This window comes from Protopterus annectens, chromosome 2.part0, assembly GCF_019279795.1.
Source record: "Protopterus annectens isolate FY-2018-M chromosome 2.part0, PAN1.0, whole genome shotgun sequence".
Taxonomy (NCBI): domain Eukaryota; kingdom Metazoa; phylum Chordata; order Ceratodontiformes; family Protopteridae; genus Protopterus; species Protopterus annectens.
The window spans coordinates 476,012,474-476,033,535 of record NC_056728.1 but is presented as its reverse complement, the minus strand read 5'-3'; the positions used below and the strand labels follow the sequence as shown (position 1 = coordinate 476,033,535).

General features: G+C 38.4%; 1 protein-coding gene across 1 annotated transcript in view; it reads right to left on the bottom strand.

Moving 5' to 3' along the window:
• Nucleotides 1-21,062, bottom strand: part of SNX32 (sorting nexin 32) — a 463,165-nt gene that overhangs the window by 96,727 nt on the left and 345,376 nt on the right. The window contains exon 9 of the mRNA XM_044060891.1: nucleotides 3,434-3,593. Coding sequence (XP_043916826.1) covers nucleotides 3,434-3,593 — 160 coding nt within the window. The remainder of the gene's footprint in view (nucleotides 1-3,433; nucleotides 3,594-21,062) is intronic.

Here is a 21,062-nt window from a genome sequence, read left to right as displayed (position 1 = left end):
TTATTGTGTTTTATGAAGTTTTACTTGAATGATGAATAAACTTGGTTACACTGGCTTTCTTGGTTTCTTTATGGTGCTGGGCAGGGCTATAAGTACAATGAAGAATGGAAAGTTGTTAATTACTGCTTTAGAGAATAAATATCCAATTTCAGCAGCTTATCAAATTTAAACTAGAATCAGATTTAGTGATACGTATTATAGTTCCTCTTTATGAGACAGTTACAATTTAAAGGAAATGTTCAATTTACCTTGAAATATTCATACTTTTCCAGCTGTAATAGATGTTATTATTCCTATAAAGAGATAAATGTGGATACTATTCATATATTTTGATTCTTTCAATATGTGAACTCTTTACAGAACTATATTTCCAAAGGATTAATTCAACTTCAGAAAGGAAGTAACAGAAAGCTTCTAGTCAAGACAGCAAGTTTCTATTAATAAAGGGAAATGGCTTTCAGATGGCTGGACACTTGGGAGCATTTTGAATTATTTGGTGTTGTGCAAACTGGAATTATTGCACAAGTATAGACATCAAATGCAGATCGATGGTTTTAATTATTTCTCCTTTATTAAAGTATTGCATTACTGTATGTAGTTTATACACTCAAAGTATTCAGTAACCATTTGAAATGTCGCGGCCCGCTAGAGCGAGTCTTGAAATACTGAGACTGAATTGCAAAAAGATCGAACTTGCACATACTAAGTTTGAGATGCCATTTCTCGGAATATTCCCTTTACTCTGAGGTATGGCGATATCAGTGTTGGCATATATAAATTCGGAGGTGTGGGGGTGCAGGAGGGGGGCTTGCCTCCCTTGCAAAAAGAAGTTTAAAGGAGAATAGTGATTTTCAGAATTCGCTCTTCTGTTTTTTTCGGGGGAGGGGGTGTTGGCTTGTTGGCACTCTGCATTTCTAGTGCTGACATTTCGACAGGGAGCCAAGTATTCCTACTTTACATATGCCATTAGGAAATATGTTCTTGTCTTGAAGTTATATCAGAAATAAAAAAAATATTTTACATGATTAGAGAATCTAATTGCAACATATTTGCCATTTTTTTGTGATTATGTCTGTCTATTAAATTCCATTTTTATGCTTAAAGTACTCTTGTAAATATCCAGATTTGTTATTCTTTCTATGTTTTTATTCACTCAAGAATGTTACTGTTGTAATTTGTAATAAACTGTGATTCTCAAAAAATAAAGATGTAATTAGGGAGATACTACTACTTTGAATATGATTAGGTAACAATACTTTTCTTGCATTCAATTGCAAAGAAAGTGAAAAAAAGTTGTTTATATATATATATATATATATATATATATATATATATATATATATATATATAGTTGTTAATATATATATATATATATATAATATATATAATAAATAATATATAACAATATATAATAATATATAATACATAATATATAAATAATAATATATAATATATAATAAAGTTGTTAATATATGTATCTGTTGAAGACAGATATTGTGCTTAACAGATAATTCAGACTAACTGACAAATTGACTATCCAACCAGAAAAAAAAGTAATGCAATGACTTGCAGTCTGTCTTTTTGACTGCTGAAGAGTCATACGATTTAAGAAAGTGTATACATGAAGGTACCTGAGTGTTCTGCACCATGTAATATTAATTACACATGCTGGCATTTTACCCATTTATAGAAAAGCAATGAAAGGAAGGAAACCACTGATGTTTGATATCATGAAAGTTTAGTTTACACATTAATAGTTTTAAGTAAAATAACATTTATTTTACAGAATCACTGACGTGGAGAACTTATTTTTGCACCCCAGACAACTAAATATAACAACATCAGTAAATTGCTTGCCTTGCAGTAAAGAGAACATTTGCTACATGCAAAACCAAGTGAGACAGCATGATCTCACAGTTAGTATATTGTGTTAAAAGGCTTGGGGCACAGTCCCCTTCAAACATATATTTTTAATTTGCATAATTACACATATTTGAATTAAAATGTTCATGTTATACACTTTGCTATACAATGTATGGTACTTGATCTTATTAGATATTTTTCAGGTTTTCATTTATGTTTAAATACTCTCATTAGAATTCATTGTCTCAGGTATTCAGTTTTATTATATTCATACTTCTGATAGGTACCCATTTGTATATGCACGTGTGTGTGTGTGTGTGTGTGTGTGTGTGTGTGTGTGTGTGTGTGTGTGCGTACATAACCTTTTCTTTTGTTTATCACATCAATGTTTATGTTTTCATTGATCAGAAAATGAATGAAAATGCAAGTTCTGCAGTAGAGAATAGAAAAGGATGTCTGCAGCGGTCACATATAAAGACTCAGTAGTTCTTTTTTGATTCTTATTGCTTTGCTGCTTTCTGACCCACAGCCCTCCACGATCAGTTGGTCCACTTCATTGTCCATAGAATGAGAAATGACAAGAGAGATCATTATTCATGGAACTATTAGGGAGTTTTATGGTTAAGGCCCTAAACCCACCACTTGGTGGCTGATGTGAACGTTCATGTTACTGCAAGAGCCTACCATGTCCTCTGCTTGCATGTGACAACTCCCATCCACATGATAATATGTGCTGCTGTCGCAGGCTTGGTAGGCCAAGCCCACATCTGCAGCTACAGCTGTTTCATTTGCAGGCCTCTATTTGCATATGGTGAAACAGCTACTGGACCACCTGTCCTTCCCCCAGGATAGGTGAGCCAGCATTTACTTCTCCCTTCTTCTTTCTCCCCCCCTTTCCTGATTCTTCCAGCACCTGAACCACTATTCTAACTTGGGTGATCTAGAATGTAGTCAGGGTGTATACCCCTACTATACACACACTGACTAGTATTTTTTTCTGCAGTACCCTGGCTATAGAGGATGAGGTTACTTAGTTGACACAGCAGCCTTAACCCCCCCTCGCCCCATCGATGAGTGCCTTAAGCATCAGCTGAAAGCTCCAGTCACTGTTTCAGTCCTGACAGTAGCAATCATTACAATGTCACATACCTATCAACTGTACAGATTTTTGTAGAATATCCAGAGTTTGGCTCATATTTTTGATCTGTTCCTTCTAACATTTGTTGTGGATTTCTGGTAAATCACTGAGGATTGAAGAAACTAAATAATGAAAGTAATTTGAGTTTCAGACTTCATATCCTTCAGAAAATGCATGTTAACACAAAACCTTTTATTGTAGCAACTTTCTAAGTTTATAAAAACAATATTTAAAATGTACCCCTAATTGGGGCCTCTGCCCCCCCCCCATTATTTTTGTCTTAGTCCAGATTTCTTGTGCTAAGAGGTTGAGAGGTAGGTTGCACTCTTTACAGATCCAGGCACCTGACAATTGAAAAAGAAAAAAAGGATCAAGAAAAGAGTAGCCAGTTACCAGAGATCTAGAATATTCTTTCCTTCTATGTGCACATACCTTGTTTGGCTGAATCAGAGAGTTTTTCAAATTTCTGACAACAAATTTGTTGCTGTGTCTCCATCAGCTTCACATCCTTGTTTTTCATCCTGGCCTTGTCCAGTGCTTTGTTGGCATTTTCATAATCTGCTAGTGATCGCAGCCTCCTGTACAACAGGTCCTGCAAAGGAGACAAGGCAATAGAAAGAAATCCCTCTTTAAGGAGTTGATGTTAGCATTTAAGTTTGTAGGAATACATATGTGGGATGTTTCTTTCTTAGAGCAGATCATTTGCATTTCATTTATAGAGATACTTTAGGAAAAAACACGAGTGAGAAACAGTTATCCAGTCAACATGTAAGCCAGCATTTGCTATACAGCAAAAATTCCCCTGTTATACTAAATATATTTAATTTGCACAAAACTTGGAATTTCCTGGATTTCTGATGTAACCTCCCCCCACATAACAAAGTGTATGGGGTATCTTGATGTGTTTAAGGAATGTCTCAACACAACATGGACTGCCTTGATTTGCTGATTATGCCATACTTGTTTATAATTGTGCACCACAGCATTTGTCCATTCAATGTGTTTAATTTGCATATTATATGCATTAAATGGTGTTATATTTTGAAATGATTTAATCTGAAGCATGGCATATGTGATATTAATATATCAGTTTCAGAATTTTGTTCTGTGTATCACACCGAATATTTCAGTATAGGGACATGATATCATTTGCACAAATGTCCTAACTGTATAGCACTTAACAATGCAGTACCATGTTGCATATTTATCTGAATGATCTCAGCCCACCTATCTCACTTATGTTAACTTCTCTGTATTTATTCTTCACTGACAATCTTCTACAAATTTCCCATTAAGGCAGTGTTGTGAATGCCCCCCAACCCAAAAAAAATCATTCTAGACTAAGGGGCAGTCTCCAGTAGAGAAAACAGACGTCTTGCTGTTACTTTTATCTTGTTATAGTGCTTATTGTTTTCCGTGGTGTGTTTGTTCTTGTGTGTGTGTGTGTGTGTGTGTGTGTGTGTGTGTGTGTGTGTGTGTGTGTGTGTGTGTGTGTATAGTAGTAGTAGTGCGCGTAAGCACAATTCAGTGGTGCACACACTCTCTTGGATGTAACTCACACCACAGTGTTACCAGGATTTTGTTTGGTGTTCACTGAGTGATGATTTTCCCTTTTTCCCCCCTCTCATGTCCAAATTACTAATCTTGACATATGTTAGTGGTCTCTTCACTGCTTTTCTAAATAACAGTGTGCTGTTATAGCTAATAAGGCAGCATCTGTACACTGTCATCTTGCAATAATTTGTGCTTAGCATCAACCTCAAAAGACAACATCCACGACACAGATACACACACACACGTCAATAAAAGTTTATAAAACAATATATGAGCTGATCAAGCTTCCTTAAAACTGTTCTAAGGTATATATGATGAAGCTACCACATCGATTCTAATTGTGAGTATCAAAATACACAACACACTGCACATCTGCCAGAGGAGGGGATCAGTAACTGGCCAGACTTCCTGTCCACTACTGCAGTGTTTTATTTACATTGACAGAAATTAATTTCATTCTGTATCCTTGGATTTTTAAAGGATGGTGGAAGTTGCAGGGATCAAACTGCTTCTTCAACCAAATTAAAGTAATTAAAAGTGACAGGAGAGGGCAGCTAGCTGCATGACACCATGACCTGTTATCCAGGTGACCTGGGTTTGAGTAGTGGGGCTGAGCAATGAAGGACCTGAGGGGTGGGAATAAGTAACTAATGCTGGCTGTCAAGTCTTGGGGGAGAGCAGTGGCTTTATACTTCTCCAAAGACTATGCACCTCCTAGTTGATTGATTTCATCCAGGAGGCCAAGGTTGAGTTATTACAAAACAAATGGGAAGAGCTATACATACCAGACAGTGCATATACTCTAGCCAAGAAGTGGGGGCATGGAAGAATGCTGGCATGTTCATCTACATTGCAGGCACTCAACAGCTACTTTCAGGTGACCCATGGGGACAAGTGCATATCTAGTAATTCACAAACTCTTTCTGCAACTCTAAAAGCTGTGATATACTCCTTGAGGTCAAGTAGAATAGATAAGGACTGTATTTAAATGCATTCTTTCATTCTCCAACGACCCACTAAATATAATGCATGTTTTGCAGGGCAGCAGAAGCCTACTTCATCACTCAGTGGGCACAAGGTAAAAAAGCTCATCCTGAACAGGTTAGTAACCTATCACAGGATGCACACTCACTCACTCTAACTATGGACAACTTAGAGGCTATCCATTTCATCTACAGCATGTCTTTGGATAGGAAGGAAATTATATCACGTGGTAAAAACTCGCATGGATACAGGGAGGGTGTGCAGACACCACCAAAATACAGAAGCAATTTGGCAAACCAAGCACTGTGAGACAGCAGCATCAGCTGCTAAAGCACTGTGGTCAAATGCATCAGCAAAAAGAAAGCAAAAGGTGGGTGTTGGGGAAGGTTGTAGGTGCCCCAAAACTTGCAGGACAGAGGCAAATGTATTTATTTATCACTGAAGATGGGGTATGTTCCAGCAAAGAATGACAACTTATACAGGAGGCTTAGGAAGCAAAGCTGTAGTTACAGGTGGAATAAATAAACTAACACAGTTAAGAAATACTATGAGACAATACAATGCAAGTGAAGAGGAAAGACAAACACTAACTGAAACACAACAGAACACAGAGTAAAAACTTGCACATGCCAGTTTACCTTCAATATCATGTACCTGAGATTAGACTGTAAAGTAGACAGAGGGTATTCTATATATCATAGTCTTAAACTTCAAATTTAAAATGCATGCCATAGATTTTTGTCTCTTTTTATAACCTCTCCCTCAAAAATTTTTGATTTTCTGGTAAACTGAAAGGGATTAGGTCAATAATGAGAGGCTTTATACTTTTATACTTCTAAGTCAGAAAATGCACGTTGATGCAAAAATCTGTTCTGTGCTGCTAACTGAGTGAAGGATATCTTTCATTATTATATTTTCATGTGTAAACTTAGATTGTATGCATTAGTTGAGTGACATCTCCAATATGTCAACTCCAAACCCAAAGGCAGAAATCCCTCTTCAACCCACATTACTAAACACCTGGAACTATGGATTTGCACTTTACAGCCTTCTCTGTAGCCAGCATAGTTGAAATTGGCATCCAGAGACAATGTAGCAATTATCTCATGTTTACTAACATCCACCTACTATTTAGATCTGCAGACACAGTGTGTGAGAGATGTAGTTATAAAATGTTATTGGAGACAAAGCTCTCTCACAAATAAAAAACAAATAACAAGCAGCTTGTCAGTGCCACATAACCAAACACCAAACAAAGCCTGCATGCACAGCTCAGACCAAACACACAGACCTAGATATGCTGAGACTCTTAAAGTTTGTTTGTGTCTTTCGGCTTTTCCCGGTTAGGGGTCGCCACAGCGGAACTCCGGTCCGCTAATGATTGGCAGTAGAGTTTTACGTGCTGGCTTGCCAGGCCTAACGCACAACCTTCAACGAAGGAACACCCGTTCATGCATGTCGCCACACAGAAGACGCTCTAACTGAGAATCGAACGGGCAACGTCTAACTGTGAGGCGACAACGCTAACCTTCCTAAACTACAAAGGCTTCCTGAAAGTAACCTAAGAAACAAATATCCTAAGCAGCCTCATAGACAGACATCACAGGCAGCATCAGCCATGAAACATACATCTGAGTCACTCTGATTCAGCTCAAAAGCCCGTAAGACAAACCTCCACAAAATCCAATACCTTAGTCATAGGTGACTGCATAGTGACACACACTGATGCACCACTCACCAGACTGTGCAAAAAGAGATCATGTTTAATTGTCTGTCAGATGTCAAGATTCATAACATCACACAAGCATGCAAGTCTCTGCACCACAAGTACATATATGACACAGTCATAGTATATGTGGGTACGAATGACTTGAGATGTGCCTCCCCGAACTATATAGGTTCATAGGTTCATAGGTTCATACTAGGCTATCTGCCCAAGGGCATTTATAAGCCTAGCCCATAGTTATGTGGCTTTCGCCACCCCTTTAGTTTGAATAAAAACTATGCCTATCATTTTGCTGTGCCTCTGTCAAGCAGTGACACTGAAGTAATCCCTGGGGTATATCTGCAATCTCCCATCCATTGGTCAAGATTCCTCTTGAACAAGGCCAGAGAGGTGCTCTGCCTCACATGTACCGGGATTTTGTTCCACAGCATAGGGAGTCTCTGGGTGATGAATCTGTCCCTCCAGCACGTTCTATTTATAACCGTGTCAAGGTTTAAGTCTCCCGCCCTTGTGGTTCTGAGGGATCTAGATTTTTTGAGGTGAAGCATATTCATCAAATCTGGGTTTGACATGGCCTTATATGTCAGGCACAGGTCACCTCTGAGCAAGCGGTATGAGACTGAATAGAGCTGGAGTTCTTTCAGTCGGGCAGCATAAGACATATTTTTGAGACCCTTTATCCTTTTGGTGAGGAACTTTTGGGGCCTTTCAAGCTGCAGCAGGTGTCTGGTCAGATACATTCCGAACGGGGCATTGTACTCAATCATAGGTCTAATAAGTGATGAGTATAGGGGGACGATGACCTCCCTTGATCTAGATGTGAATCCTTTCATGATCAGGTGGGTGATATAGAAGGTTTTCCTAACTACTTTAGCAACATGAGTGTCAAGCGAAGGCTACTGTCAACCTGGGTCCCCAGATCTCTGATGACTTTTTCTGTGCTCAGTGGATTGCCACCTATATGGTAGCTAGGGGTAACCTTGTTTTTCCCGAAGGGTATGACTATGCATTTTTTGGCGTTTAACTTCAGGCCATGGCTCTGGCACCAGTTATCCGTTTCTGTGAGGCCCTTCTGGAGGATATCTGTGTCAGATGTGTTTTCGACTATGGCCCAGTTTGCAGTCATCTGCAAACTTTGTCAGCCATAACCCTCCTGTGTTTGCTTGTACTTCAGAAAAGTAGATGCCGAACAAGAGTGGACCCAGGACTGAGCCCTGTGGGACACCACTTGTGACAGGCTTTGAGTCTGACATGGCTCCAGCAACTCTGACCCTGTGGGTTCTGTCACTTAGCCAGTTTGCAACCCATCTTGTGATGTATGGGTTTACATTCAAGCTGATGAGTTTTCGATGATACCTGAGTGGGGTATTGTGTGAAGGCCTTTGCCAGGTCGAGGTAGGCTGTATGGACTGCCTTTCCCTCATCAATGGCCTTGGTGACTGTCTCGAAAAAGTCAACCAAGTTTAAGAGGCAGGATCTGCCTTTGACAAAGCCAAACTGAGTTGGATCCAAAGTCTGCAAGTTCCCTATGTCTTTATTTATGAGTTCCATTATGATCCTCTCCATGGCTTTGCAGATAAGGCTTGTCAAGCTAATGGGGCGGTAATTTCCAGGGTCTGTGGAGGCACCGCCCTTATGAAGTGGGACCACAGTCGCCGTGCACCACTCCTTGGAGTACGTATCCTGAGGTGAGGCTAAGATTAAACAGCTGTCCTAACTGTGGGTTTAATTCCTCATTGAGTTCATGAAGCACACAGCCGGGGACACCATCTGGTCCCATGGATGCTGTGTTTTTGCCTTAGTGAGGGCAGTTCTCACCTGGGCGTTGGAGATGTTTGGGGGCTACAATCCTCTGGAATAGATATCTCTCCTTTTGGGGGAGGGAGAAGTTTGCACTGAACCTGTCAGCCAGTATGTTGGCAATGTGTGTAGGTTCAGTAATTTTCACATCATTTTGAACTAATTCTGAGCATATCTGGGAGTTTCCTCCTAGGTTTCTAACATAGCTAAAGAAGGCCTTATGATTCTCTTTAGAGTCCTTGGCGATTTTTCTCTCAAAATTTGCCTTGAATGATTTTATGAGAGCTCTTAGTTTTTTACCTATAATGATCAAAGGTGTCTTACCTTTCAAGGATTTTGCTCTATCTTGTAGTAGCTTCCTCCTTTTGTTGTAGAGCTTGTTTATGGCTGGGGTCCACCAGACTGGATGCTTGCCTTTGGTACAGAGAGTCTTAGTTTTGTTTGGGATTGCCTGATCCATGCAGTCCTGTAGGTGCTGGTAGAAGGCATTTGTAAGTGATTCAGCGGTTTGAGTAATGTTTACCACTGGCTCAGGGGCCTTAAAGGAGACCACACTAGTTTTTAGAAGTGTGAAATCGGCTTTTGAGAAGTTTTTCACTGTGGTCTTTTTGTTTCAGGTGGGGCGGGATGAGGACCTCCAGCGAGATTAGTTTATGATCTGATCTCACCAGTGAGGGGTATACTTCCGGTGTTGAACATTTTGATCCCATGTTCGTGATGATGAGATCAAGTATGTTTTCTCCTCTTGTGGGGATGGTGACTAGTTGTTCCATGGCATTTGAGTTTATGAACTCCAGGAATCTTTGGGTTAGAGTGTTCGGGCTTGAGTAGTGTTCCCAGTCTATATTAGGGTAGTTGAAGTCACCTAGTATGATGGTGTTTGGAGATACATTTATCCCCTCCAATGTTTTCAGGAAGGCCATGTGAGGTTCCTGAGTTTGAGAGGGTGGCCTGTAACATGCTACAAATTGCAGAGCAGTCTTGCCTATGGTTAACTGCACCTGGATGGTCTCCGATGCATCGTGCATTGCCACCAACCTTGAGGTGTGGGTGTCCTTTATGAATATGGACACCCCCCCTCCTTTCTTGGTGTTGTCCAGTTTTTGGGGCCGGAACGCATGATATGAGGTGAAACCTGTTAGTGCTGGGGTGCTCTCAGGAGCCTTGAACCAGGTTTCTGTCACAGCACAGACATCGATGTTCTCCATATTGAGAAGGGCCTCGAGTGCGTGCATCTTGAGATTGAGACTTCTGGCATTGAGCAGCATTACCCTTAGTTTTTTTCCTTTTTGGTGTTCTAGGGTGGTAGGTTTAGAATTTGAGCCTTGCCTAAAAAAGGCACTATGGGGATGGCAAGAGCCTTTGCCAATATCCGGAAGCCCAGGGGTGACAGGTGCAAGCCGTCCCTTGCGAAGCAGCGTGGCTTGTCCAGCATGTCATCCCAGGCAGACAGACATTGGATCCCCTTTGAATGACACCAGAATGACACCAGAATTTAAGCCAATATGAAGAGAGACATGATGGAGCCCTTGGAATATGTGTCAGAGGCTGGAATGAACCCACCCTTGAGCAACATTCTACCAATACCAAAAACAATGACGCAAAATGAACAAAAGATTATTAATTTCAACAAACTGGCTTAGCTTCTAGTGTAATTCACAAAGGGTAAAATATATATCAGTCTGGGAAGAATAGAATACAATCCTAATTGCTTTGCCAAGGATGGCCTACACATCTGCCTCCAAGGCTTTCATATATTAGCTAAATCTTTCTCTGCATCCGTACTGCCATTTGTAGGCAATGCCATTCTTCTGAAGCTTCCAACACAACTGAACAGAATCTGGGTAACATCGAGATATTGCTGTTCAGTGCTATGAATCTTAACTAAAAATCCTATTTCTTACAACCATTCCTTACCCTGAAAAACATTTATGTATCCATTATTGCAGAGGTTTTATTCAAGACCATTGAAAGCACTCCATCAGCATAGGGTTTCAATGACGATCATGTACTCAAGCCCACTACATAGATAAAAAATCAAAGGCAGCAGCATCTCAATATTCTCCCAGAGGACACCAAGATCCTCCAAGAGAGCACGCCCCAAGCAAACTGGTATAAAACAAATGGACCAAAACTAAATGTCAAGAAGTGTATAATTATCCTTCAGCAAGCATGACTTCCCTTGCAACTATCACATTGATAACACACTCCTGAAAAGTTTTCCCCGAGATAGGGACCTGGGAACCTATCTCAAAAATAAATATATATGCAGTAATAAAATTAAATAATAATATGTAATAATAATAACAGTTAATAGGTAATTACAATAATTACACCAGTTTCTAACAAATCTAAAAACAGTAAGTAGTACAAAGTGAAGACCATATTATGTTGGGGCATTTAAATCCCCTGGGATAATCAGATAATCAGAAGTTTCTTCTTAAGACAGATCTCTAGCTTGGTCACAAAGTATTAGGTGATTTCTCAAAGGATGTAATTTCCCAGCTCTACCTGCTGATCACATCAGAGGCTGCTTACATTTCAGTAGTAAATTTATTTATACTGTCACAAATGAATATAGAAACTCCACATCCATTTTTGTGAAGTCTTTAGTGATGGTATTCCTTAAATCCTGTAGTTAATGTGTGAATTTGTATTTGGTATACTCCCCTCACCATGACCACCATCTTCTGTTTAATGACCATCACTAAGTTTATTGGGTGTCAAGCATTCAATGGCCAGCAGTCTTTAAGTACCAAACATTTGTATTCTCAAGTAAATATGCTGTTGTGGGAGGGAGGTTGTCTGAAATTCATTACATATTAGAAAATATTTTACTCTTAAATCCTTGCAAACAAGTAATTCTATTAAATGACAGTTGTACTCTAAGAACAAATTTGTCTTATTCTCCTCACAAAATGATTCCTACAGTACCACAAATAAAGAAACTGTTACTTATCTGTTTTCCAGTTATGTTGTATTTCTGTCATAGTTTATTTCTTCAGTTTTATCCATGTTAGGTTTGCATGAAGTCCCAAATTATTTTTTTTTAGGAATTTGTTTCACTGGCTAATATATCTTATTCAAATGAAACAAAAAGCAGTAAAGCAGCACTCTCTTTTATTCAAAAATAACAGAATAAAGCTTTCTGGTAACACCCTTCATCAGTATGAATTAAGCATCTTGTTCACAGTATAAGTAGGCATCTCTCTAAAAACACATACAACCAACCAATAAAAAATCCATATCAATTAAACATTAATAGAATTTTAAAGCCATTTTGCTAGGATAAAACATCAGCATTCTAGCATTCAATATGCCTGTGCATGACATTCATTTGTATTCCTTTTGTTTGGCTACTAGTATACGTTTTTTAGACTAACCATATTGTTCAAGCCTGGATATTTATCTGCTTCCAGCATGGTTATCCATCTATATTCAGTTATGTCCAACTTATTTATAATATCCCCACCTCTCATGTTTACATGCAGTACTTCCAGCACTTTAAAACTAAATTTATGTGTTGATCCCTTTCCCTTAAAGTGCTTAGCTAGTGCAATGGTCATTACCATCCTTGTAATATTTGATTTATGTTCAATTATACGATCTTTCAGCCGCCTAGAACATTTACCTACATAAAATCCTGTACACATCGTGCAGGTAGCCAAATATACTATTAATTCAGTGTTACATGTTGCATAACAGTCCACTTTATACATTTCCTTAATTATAGGATGTTCATATTCTAATTTTCTACATATATCTATGCAACAACTGCAGTTATTACATGGCATTGTTCCCTTCTTATTACTAGGTGTCCTTTCCCTATTATTTAAATTAAAATCTTTGTAACATAAATCTCTTTAAATTCAGACAGTTCCTGTGTGCAAATCTTGGTTTTTCACCTACAATGTATCTCATTTCGGCCATAGATAGCAGTATATACCAATTTTTTTCTATAGTATTTTCTATTTTCTTACTTAAAATATTTTGAGATGTAATATATCTTAGTTGTTTTTTATTTTCATTTGTACCCACATATGTTTGTGGAATGTCACTAAATACAGGGGATGCTGTTCTATCCCTTTCTTCCAATATTTCTCGTATAGTCCTATACACTAGGGTTTCATTATATCCCCTTTCCTTAAATTCTTCAGCTAATATTTTCATTTGTTCCTTGCATTTTTCCACGTGTGTGTTTAACCTGCTTGTTCTTAACAACTGACTTTTTACTATTCTACGAAATACATGTTTAGAATGCATACTCCTAGCATGAATATATCTATTAACTTGTACATCCTTTCTATATACTGTTGTTTCGAATTTCATGCCTTCTCTATACAATAATACATCTAAATAGCTTATTTTCTCTGCAGAATAGCTCATCTTAAATTTCAAAAATGTTGTACCGTTGTTTAAATATTCACCAAAATTTAATATGTTTTCAACATTTCCATCCCAAATTAAAAAGCAGTCATCCACAAAATGCTGATAAAATTGCACATTTTCCTTACGCATATTCCTTTCACCATATATATATTCTTCTTCCCATTGATTCAGAACAGTATTAGCATAGGTATTGGCCATGGGAGTTCCCATGGCCACACCTGAAATTTGCAAATATGGGTTACCATTAAATCGAAATACATGTTTGTTAGAACCAGTTCTATCATACTACAAACAGTTTCTATGCCAGTTCCATTCATTCTTGTCTTTGCACACAGAAATACACGTACTGCATTTATACCATACTCATTAGGTATTACTGTAAATAACGAATTTATGTCTAAGGTCACCAGTAAATAAGTGTCAGTAGTCTTCCTATATTTATGCCATTCATAAAGCTTTTTCAAAAAATCATTTGTATCTTTAACATAGCTAGAACATAATGGTAGATACTGTTTCAAGACATTCTGCACATATATAGATAATGGTTCGGTGACCCAACCCCTACTTGATACAATTGGTGTCATAGGGGGTTCAGTAAGGGATTTATGTAACTTAGGTATACCATATATAATAGGAGTGATGGGGCATGTAACAGTTAAATAATTAAATAATTCTATGGAAATATTCTCCTGTAACTGTAAGTCATACACAAACATATTAACTTTTGATATTAGCTTCATGTCAGCAAAATTCACCTCTTTAAAAGTTTTATCATCATTTAAAAATATTCATAGCTGCAATATATGCATATTTGTCTTACAATACTATTGCTCTACCTTTATCTGCTTGCTTGACAATCAAATTATCTGCTTTTTCTAATTCACATAATGCCTTATATTCATCATACTTTAAATTGAAATATTTTTTACTATTACGATATTTATTTCATTTCCTATGTCATCATCTTCTTTCGGCTGTTCCCGTTAGGGGTCGCCACAGCGGATCATCCGTTTCCATTTCTTCCTGTCCTCTGCATCTTGCTCTGTCACACCAACCACCTGCATGTCCTCTCTCACCACATCCATAAACCTTATCTTAGGCCTTCCTCTTTTCCTGTTACCTGGTAGCTTCATCCTTAGCATCTTTTTCCCAATATACTCAGCATCCCTCTTCAGCACATGTCCAAACCAAAGTTATCTTGCCTCTCTGGATTTGTCTTCAACCCTTCCAACTTGGGCTGACCCTCTAATATACTTATTCCTAATCCTGTCCACCCTCGTCAGACCCAGTGCAAATCTTAACATCTTTAACTCTGCCACATCCAGCTCTAACTCCTACCATTTTGTCAGTGCCACTGTCTACAACCCATATAACATAGCTGGTCTCACTACCATCTTGTAGACCTTCCCTTTCACTCTTACTGGTACTCGTCTGTCACAAATCACTCCTGACACTCTTCTCCACCCACTCCATCCTGCCTGTACTCTCTTCTTCACCTCTCCTCCACACTCTCCATTACTCTGAACTATTGATCCCAAGTATTTAAACTCATCCACCTTCACCACCTCTACTCCTTGCATCCTCACCATTCCTCTATCCTCCCTCTCATTCACACACATATATTCTGTCTTAGTCCTGCTGACCTTCATTCCTCTTCTCTCTAGAGCATATCTCCATCTCTCCAGGGTCTTGTCCACCTGTTCCCTACTCTCACTACAGATCACAATGTCATCTGCAAACATCATAGTCCACGGGGACTCCTGTCTGAACTCGTCTGTCAACCTGTCCATCACCATTGCAAATAAGAAAGGGCTCAGAGCTGATCCTTGATGTAATCCCACCTCCACCTTAAATGCATCCATCACTCCCACTGCAGACCTCACCGCTGTCACACTACCCTTGTACATATCCTGTACCACTCTTACATACTTCTCTGACACTCCTGACTTCCTCATACAATACCACAACTCCTCTCTAGGTACCCTGTCATATGCTTTCTCTAAGTCTACAAAAACACAATGCAACTCCTTCTGATCTTCTCTGTACTTTTCCATCAATACTCTCAGAGCAAACATCACATCTGTAGTGCTCTTTCCCAGCATGAAACCATACTGCTGATCACTAATCATCACCTCCCTTCTTAACCTAGCTTCCACTACTCTTTCCCATAACTTCATGCTGTGACTGATCAGTTTAGTCCCACTGTAGTTGCTACAGCTCTGCACATCACCCTTATTCTTAAAAATTGGTACCAAAACACTTTTTCTCCATTCCTCAGGCATCCTATCACTTTCCAAGATTTCATTAAACAATCTGGTTAGAAACTCCACTGCCATTTTACCTAAACACCTCCATGCTTCCACAGGTATGTCATCTGGACCAACAGCCTTTCCATTCTTCATCCTCTTCATAGCTATCCTTACTTACTCCTTGCTAATCCATTGCACTTCATGATTCACTATCACCACATCATCCAACCTTCTCTCTCTCTCATTCTCTTCATTCATCAACCCTCAAAGTACTCTTTCCATCTGCTCAACACACTCTCCTCGCTTGTGAGTATGTTTCCCTCATTATCCTTTATCACCTTTACCTGCTGCACATATTTTCTAGCTTGGTCCCTTTGTCTAGCCAATCGGTACAGGTCCTTTTCTCCTATATAACAACCTTAAATATTCTTCACATACATTTAGAAAGGCATTCACAATAGGACAGTGCACAGGCATGAAAACATTTGATTTTTTATGCTCTAAAACCCCACAGTCATTTCATTTTTAAAAAACAATTTAAGGCTTATGTTTCTACAGAAAATGCGTAATTCTGTTAGTACATTTACAAGACATTCACTTCTAGTTGGTATAAACTGTAAACCTTTCTTAAATACATTTATATGTGAACCAGTTACATTAAAATTTGAAAGGTTTACTATCAGTCCAGTACTTATCTTTGGCTCAGCTTGCTAGAAGTTTGTGGGCTGTAGGGAAAGGACACCTAGTAATAAGAAGGGAACAATACCATGTTATAACTGCATATGTTGCACAGATATATGTAGTAAATTAAAATTTGAACATCCTATAAGTAAGGAAATATATAAAGTGGACTGTTATGCAACACTGAATTAATAGTATACTTGGCTACCTGCACGGTGTGTACAGGATTTTATGTAGGTAAATGTTCTAGGCGGCTGAAAGATCGTATAATTGAACATAAATCAGAGATTAGAAGGATGGTAATGACCAATGCACTAGCTAAGCACTTTAAGGAAAAGGGATCAACACATAAATTTAGTTTTAAAGTGCTGCAAGTACTACATGTAAATGTGAGAGGTGGGGATATTATAAATAAGTTGGACACAGCTGAATATAGATGGATAACCATGCCTTAAAGCAGATAAATATCCAGGCTTGAACAATATGGTTAGTCTAAAACCTATACTAGTAGCCAAACAAAAGGAATACAAATGAATGTCATGCACAGGCATATTAAATACTAGAATGCTGATGTTTTATCCTAGCAATATGGCTTTAAAATTCTATTAATGTTATTTAATTGATATGGATTTTTTATTGGTTGGTTGTGTTATGTGTTTTAGAAAGATGCCTACTTATACTGTGAACAAGATGTTTAATTCATACTGATGAAGGGTGTTACACGAAAGCTTTATCCTGTTATTTTTGAATAAAGGAGAGTGCTGCTTTACTGCTTTTTGTTTCATTTGAAGTCATACTATAGCAGTGAAACTTTTCTACATTTGGTGTTTTGCTTATATCTTATTTCCATTAGATTTCAGACTTCTTTGCCCAGGAAAAGCCACAAAGCAAGGTATCTGAATCCCCGTCTTTTCTTCTTCTTTTTACTAGAACTTTAAAACAAATATTGTTTGGATCAGACTGTTCAGTCACAGATGAGTGGTGGGTAGCTTAGGCATACAATGCAGGTAACTTGACATCTCAAGTTGAAAAAAGGTGTACAGGAAGGAGTTCCTCCAGCTATGAATTTTTTTATTCTTTACAACATAATGGTACAACTAATTATACTACTTTTTTGTGACTTAAAAAGTGAGGTCCCACAGAAGCCTATTTAGATGTTGGCAAAAAGCACAAATAAAAGTGCGGCATTGGGTACACACATTCAAAATGAATGGCGAGAACAGCCTTAAGGGGAAGATGGCAAAAAGATCATGTTGTAAGGACAGAGATGAAGCCTTTGCTGAAAACAGGAAAATCACATTAATATGGCAGCGTTTAATGAGAGATATTTAGAGGTAGAACAAATCGCTAAATAATATTAACTACTTAGACTAATGCATGAAAGTTAGAACTTTAATGGAGAGCATAATCGAGTAAAATACATTTTGCTTTCATTTTTGCCCATAATAGTCCTTTAATTGAAGGAATTAAATGTTGAATTTATTCCACTCCCTTCTGCAGTGCTATGGGCACTGAACAGCAAAGTATCAGCATGTTTCTCTGGGTCACTGTATAACCTTGTTTCATCCCATATTTGTAAAGATGAATGTCAGGTTTGACGCTAACGTTCCATTTTATAGTGTGGAAAAGCATTATAATTACATACCCTAGAAGCATGAGCAAGCAGACCACTAAAAATTCAGGTTGTCAACTGACTAATTCTGAGAGGTTTGTGTTTGTGGTTGTGTTTTCATCCCCTGAGATGGTCTCATTTCAGCTTGCTTTTAATGTCAGATGTTTACTTGTTTAGCAGTGTCTCCTACAAGCAGACCTCTTTGTTGCAGCATTTAGGACATACCTAATTCAGCACCTTTACTATAAGTACTACTTAAGAAGTTGAAGTAATCATGTGACTGATGATGATGATAACTATTGTACAGTTTCAGCTTCATTAATGTAAAGTGCTACTTGATTAGATGAAACAGACACATGACTGAAGATAAAATCTCAGTACAGCTTCCTAGGCTGGCTTTTAAATTAATTATTTAGCCCCTTAAAAACATTTCCTTTAACATAATCCACCTGCTGTTTCTTGAGTTTGCATTGTCTGAGTCTCACTCCTTCTGACATAAGAGTGAAAATGCTTCCTACTTTCTTAGTTTAGTTAAGTCACTTGTGTGATGTCCTCTCCTCTGGGCCAGTAATCAAGGAGCCTGAATCCTCATCACTGACACCGATGAGGGACATTCACTTGGAACAAACATAAATACATACAGTATTTTCAGATGCAGCTCTCTGCACCAAGCACAATTTCCCTTAAGAGCACACACTCAGTCTTGGGGCTAGGTTTCCCTCTCTCTCTCTTGCCAGGCACCCAATAGGACTCTCACTGGCACAGCTGTAGAGCTGAGTCCTCAGCCAAATGTCCAAGCCAAGTCTTCCACCCCTCTCTCTATGAAACCAGTGCTCTGTGTCCCTGCTCCAAGTAGCTGACATACACACTCTTTGAAATTTTACTTTCACACACACATCTGGGAAATACTGGCACAGATTTACTAGCTGTGCCCCTCTGCCCAGACTATAAGGTAGTTACTGCCACCAGACACTCAAAGCCAGCTACTGTAAGGCTCTTACAAGAGTACCCAATTATACTGAGTGAAATTAATACTAACTCATTACATCCAAGTGACACCTCCAGGTGCATCTGCATCCTACTGACTCCTCTAGGCATCAAATATTGCTTCTTCAAATTTGCATCAATATTTCTTAAACCATGCTATGTACATGGTTTTAAAAGACTTCAACTTAAAGCTTACACAATAGCAAACTCAGCTGCATTAATATTTTAACTCTGTCTATCGCAAGTAAATAGATATTAACTGTTGTTTTTATGATGTTAATTTCTATAGATATGATTATCACATTTTTCTAAATATCTCAACAACCAAGTAACACAGACAGAATTCCTTAGCCTCATAAAAAGCTCTCAGGTAGAAGAAAAAAAATGCTGCTAACAGTATGTGTGTAACTTGAGAGTTTGCTGAGGTAGTATAAGTTGTTTACAAAATATTACAAATGTAATATTTACTGTGTTTACTGTGACTTATAAAATTCATTTTAAGACCTAGAACCTAAAGAATACTACCACTATAAAAATAGTTTGTGCTGGCTGAAGAGTTTGCCATTTATACTTTCATGATCCTTATGGTTCCAAAGATATGAACTTTGTTTGAAATGTGAGGACATAATTTGATTTTGTGAATAGGCTTAGGCTCTGCCCACTGGAAGCTACAGTGCAAACTTCTTGAGCTCCATTGGAGTGAATGAGCTAATACAAATGGTAGTGTTTGACCAATGCAGTAAGGCTTTTAGGAGTGGCCACAGTGTCACCAAATAAATATAAGTACTCTCAAAGGTTAAAATATTCTCTAAAGTAGATGTGTCCAACCTGCGGCCCGCGGGCCGCATGCAGCCCTCAGAGCTCTTCCATATGGCCCTCAACCTCTAACTGCAACATTGATGTACGCATGCCCCAAAACACTTTTTTTGTTTTGTGTTTTTTGCTCCCGTGACCTGTAACGCTAATGTCGGTGTGTGCATGCGCCAAAGCACCCTTCTAGTTTTGTTTTTGAGCCAAAAAAGGGTCAGTGTGTTTACGCCATTATTTTGCACCGAACAATCAGTGTGTGTGTGTTCTCGCTGAAGAGGGACTCATGTATGGATTTGCCGCTGTTGCCTTTGAAAGGGACAGCAATTACCTGTGTTAATAGGTAGGTACGGAGTGAGTGAGTGCATGCATGAAAGCAGAATTGTGTGCGTGAAAGTAGAAGAAGAGTGTGTGTGTGTATGTATGTATATGTGTGCATAACAGAGAGAGACGCATGCACAAACAGGCTAACAATGATCAGTCTACCTACTGAACACAAACAAGTTAGCTCACAAATATATCATACATTAAGAGTACATTTTCAGTAAATTGCGGCTTTCCTGACAGGGAGAGAGTTGTATTGAACATGAACTTATACCTCTTAACTGTATGGATTTTCAAAGAATGTCTGAAATTTTGCCTCATCTTCCAATTTGTATCTTTTGCTTAGGAAATAAAAGTAGTTGTCCAAGGTAATGCAGTTCCAGGGAGTAAGAATGAGACAGCAGCCTAGGGTTAATGGGTCAGTAGTGGGCTGACTATGTGGGACTGTAGCATATAAAGTTGTATTGTTTTTTCAGACAAACAAAAAAGCACCTAGTACTGTTTTTTCATTGGTGGGTTCTAAGCAGTGGTAGATTGGACAACAGTAAGCATAGCTTTGGCGGATCATCAATACTGGCAATTCAAGTGGGCACAATGTCATTTTTAAATGTTGGGGATTTTAGTGTGTATGTGTGTGCTTATGTGCTGGGAGTACTGCAACAGTAGATGATTATTAAAGACAGAGACTTACGGACTGTGGAGAATATGTTTCTTTGTTTCAAAACCTAATACTTGGGTATGCATGCCAGAAGTAGACTTTTTAAGACATAGCTTCTTGCCATTTACAGTGGATGGATATTTACATTTAATGGACAATGTATTTGCGTGGGCCTGTGGGGTTCTGAAGGATGCCAAGTCTACCACTGCCAGTGTCTTGTAAAGTGGCCTGGAAATGGATATTGGGATGTTACTGAAAAAATATAGTAAATGGGCTTAGAAATACAGTTT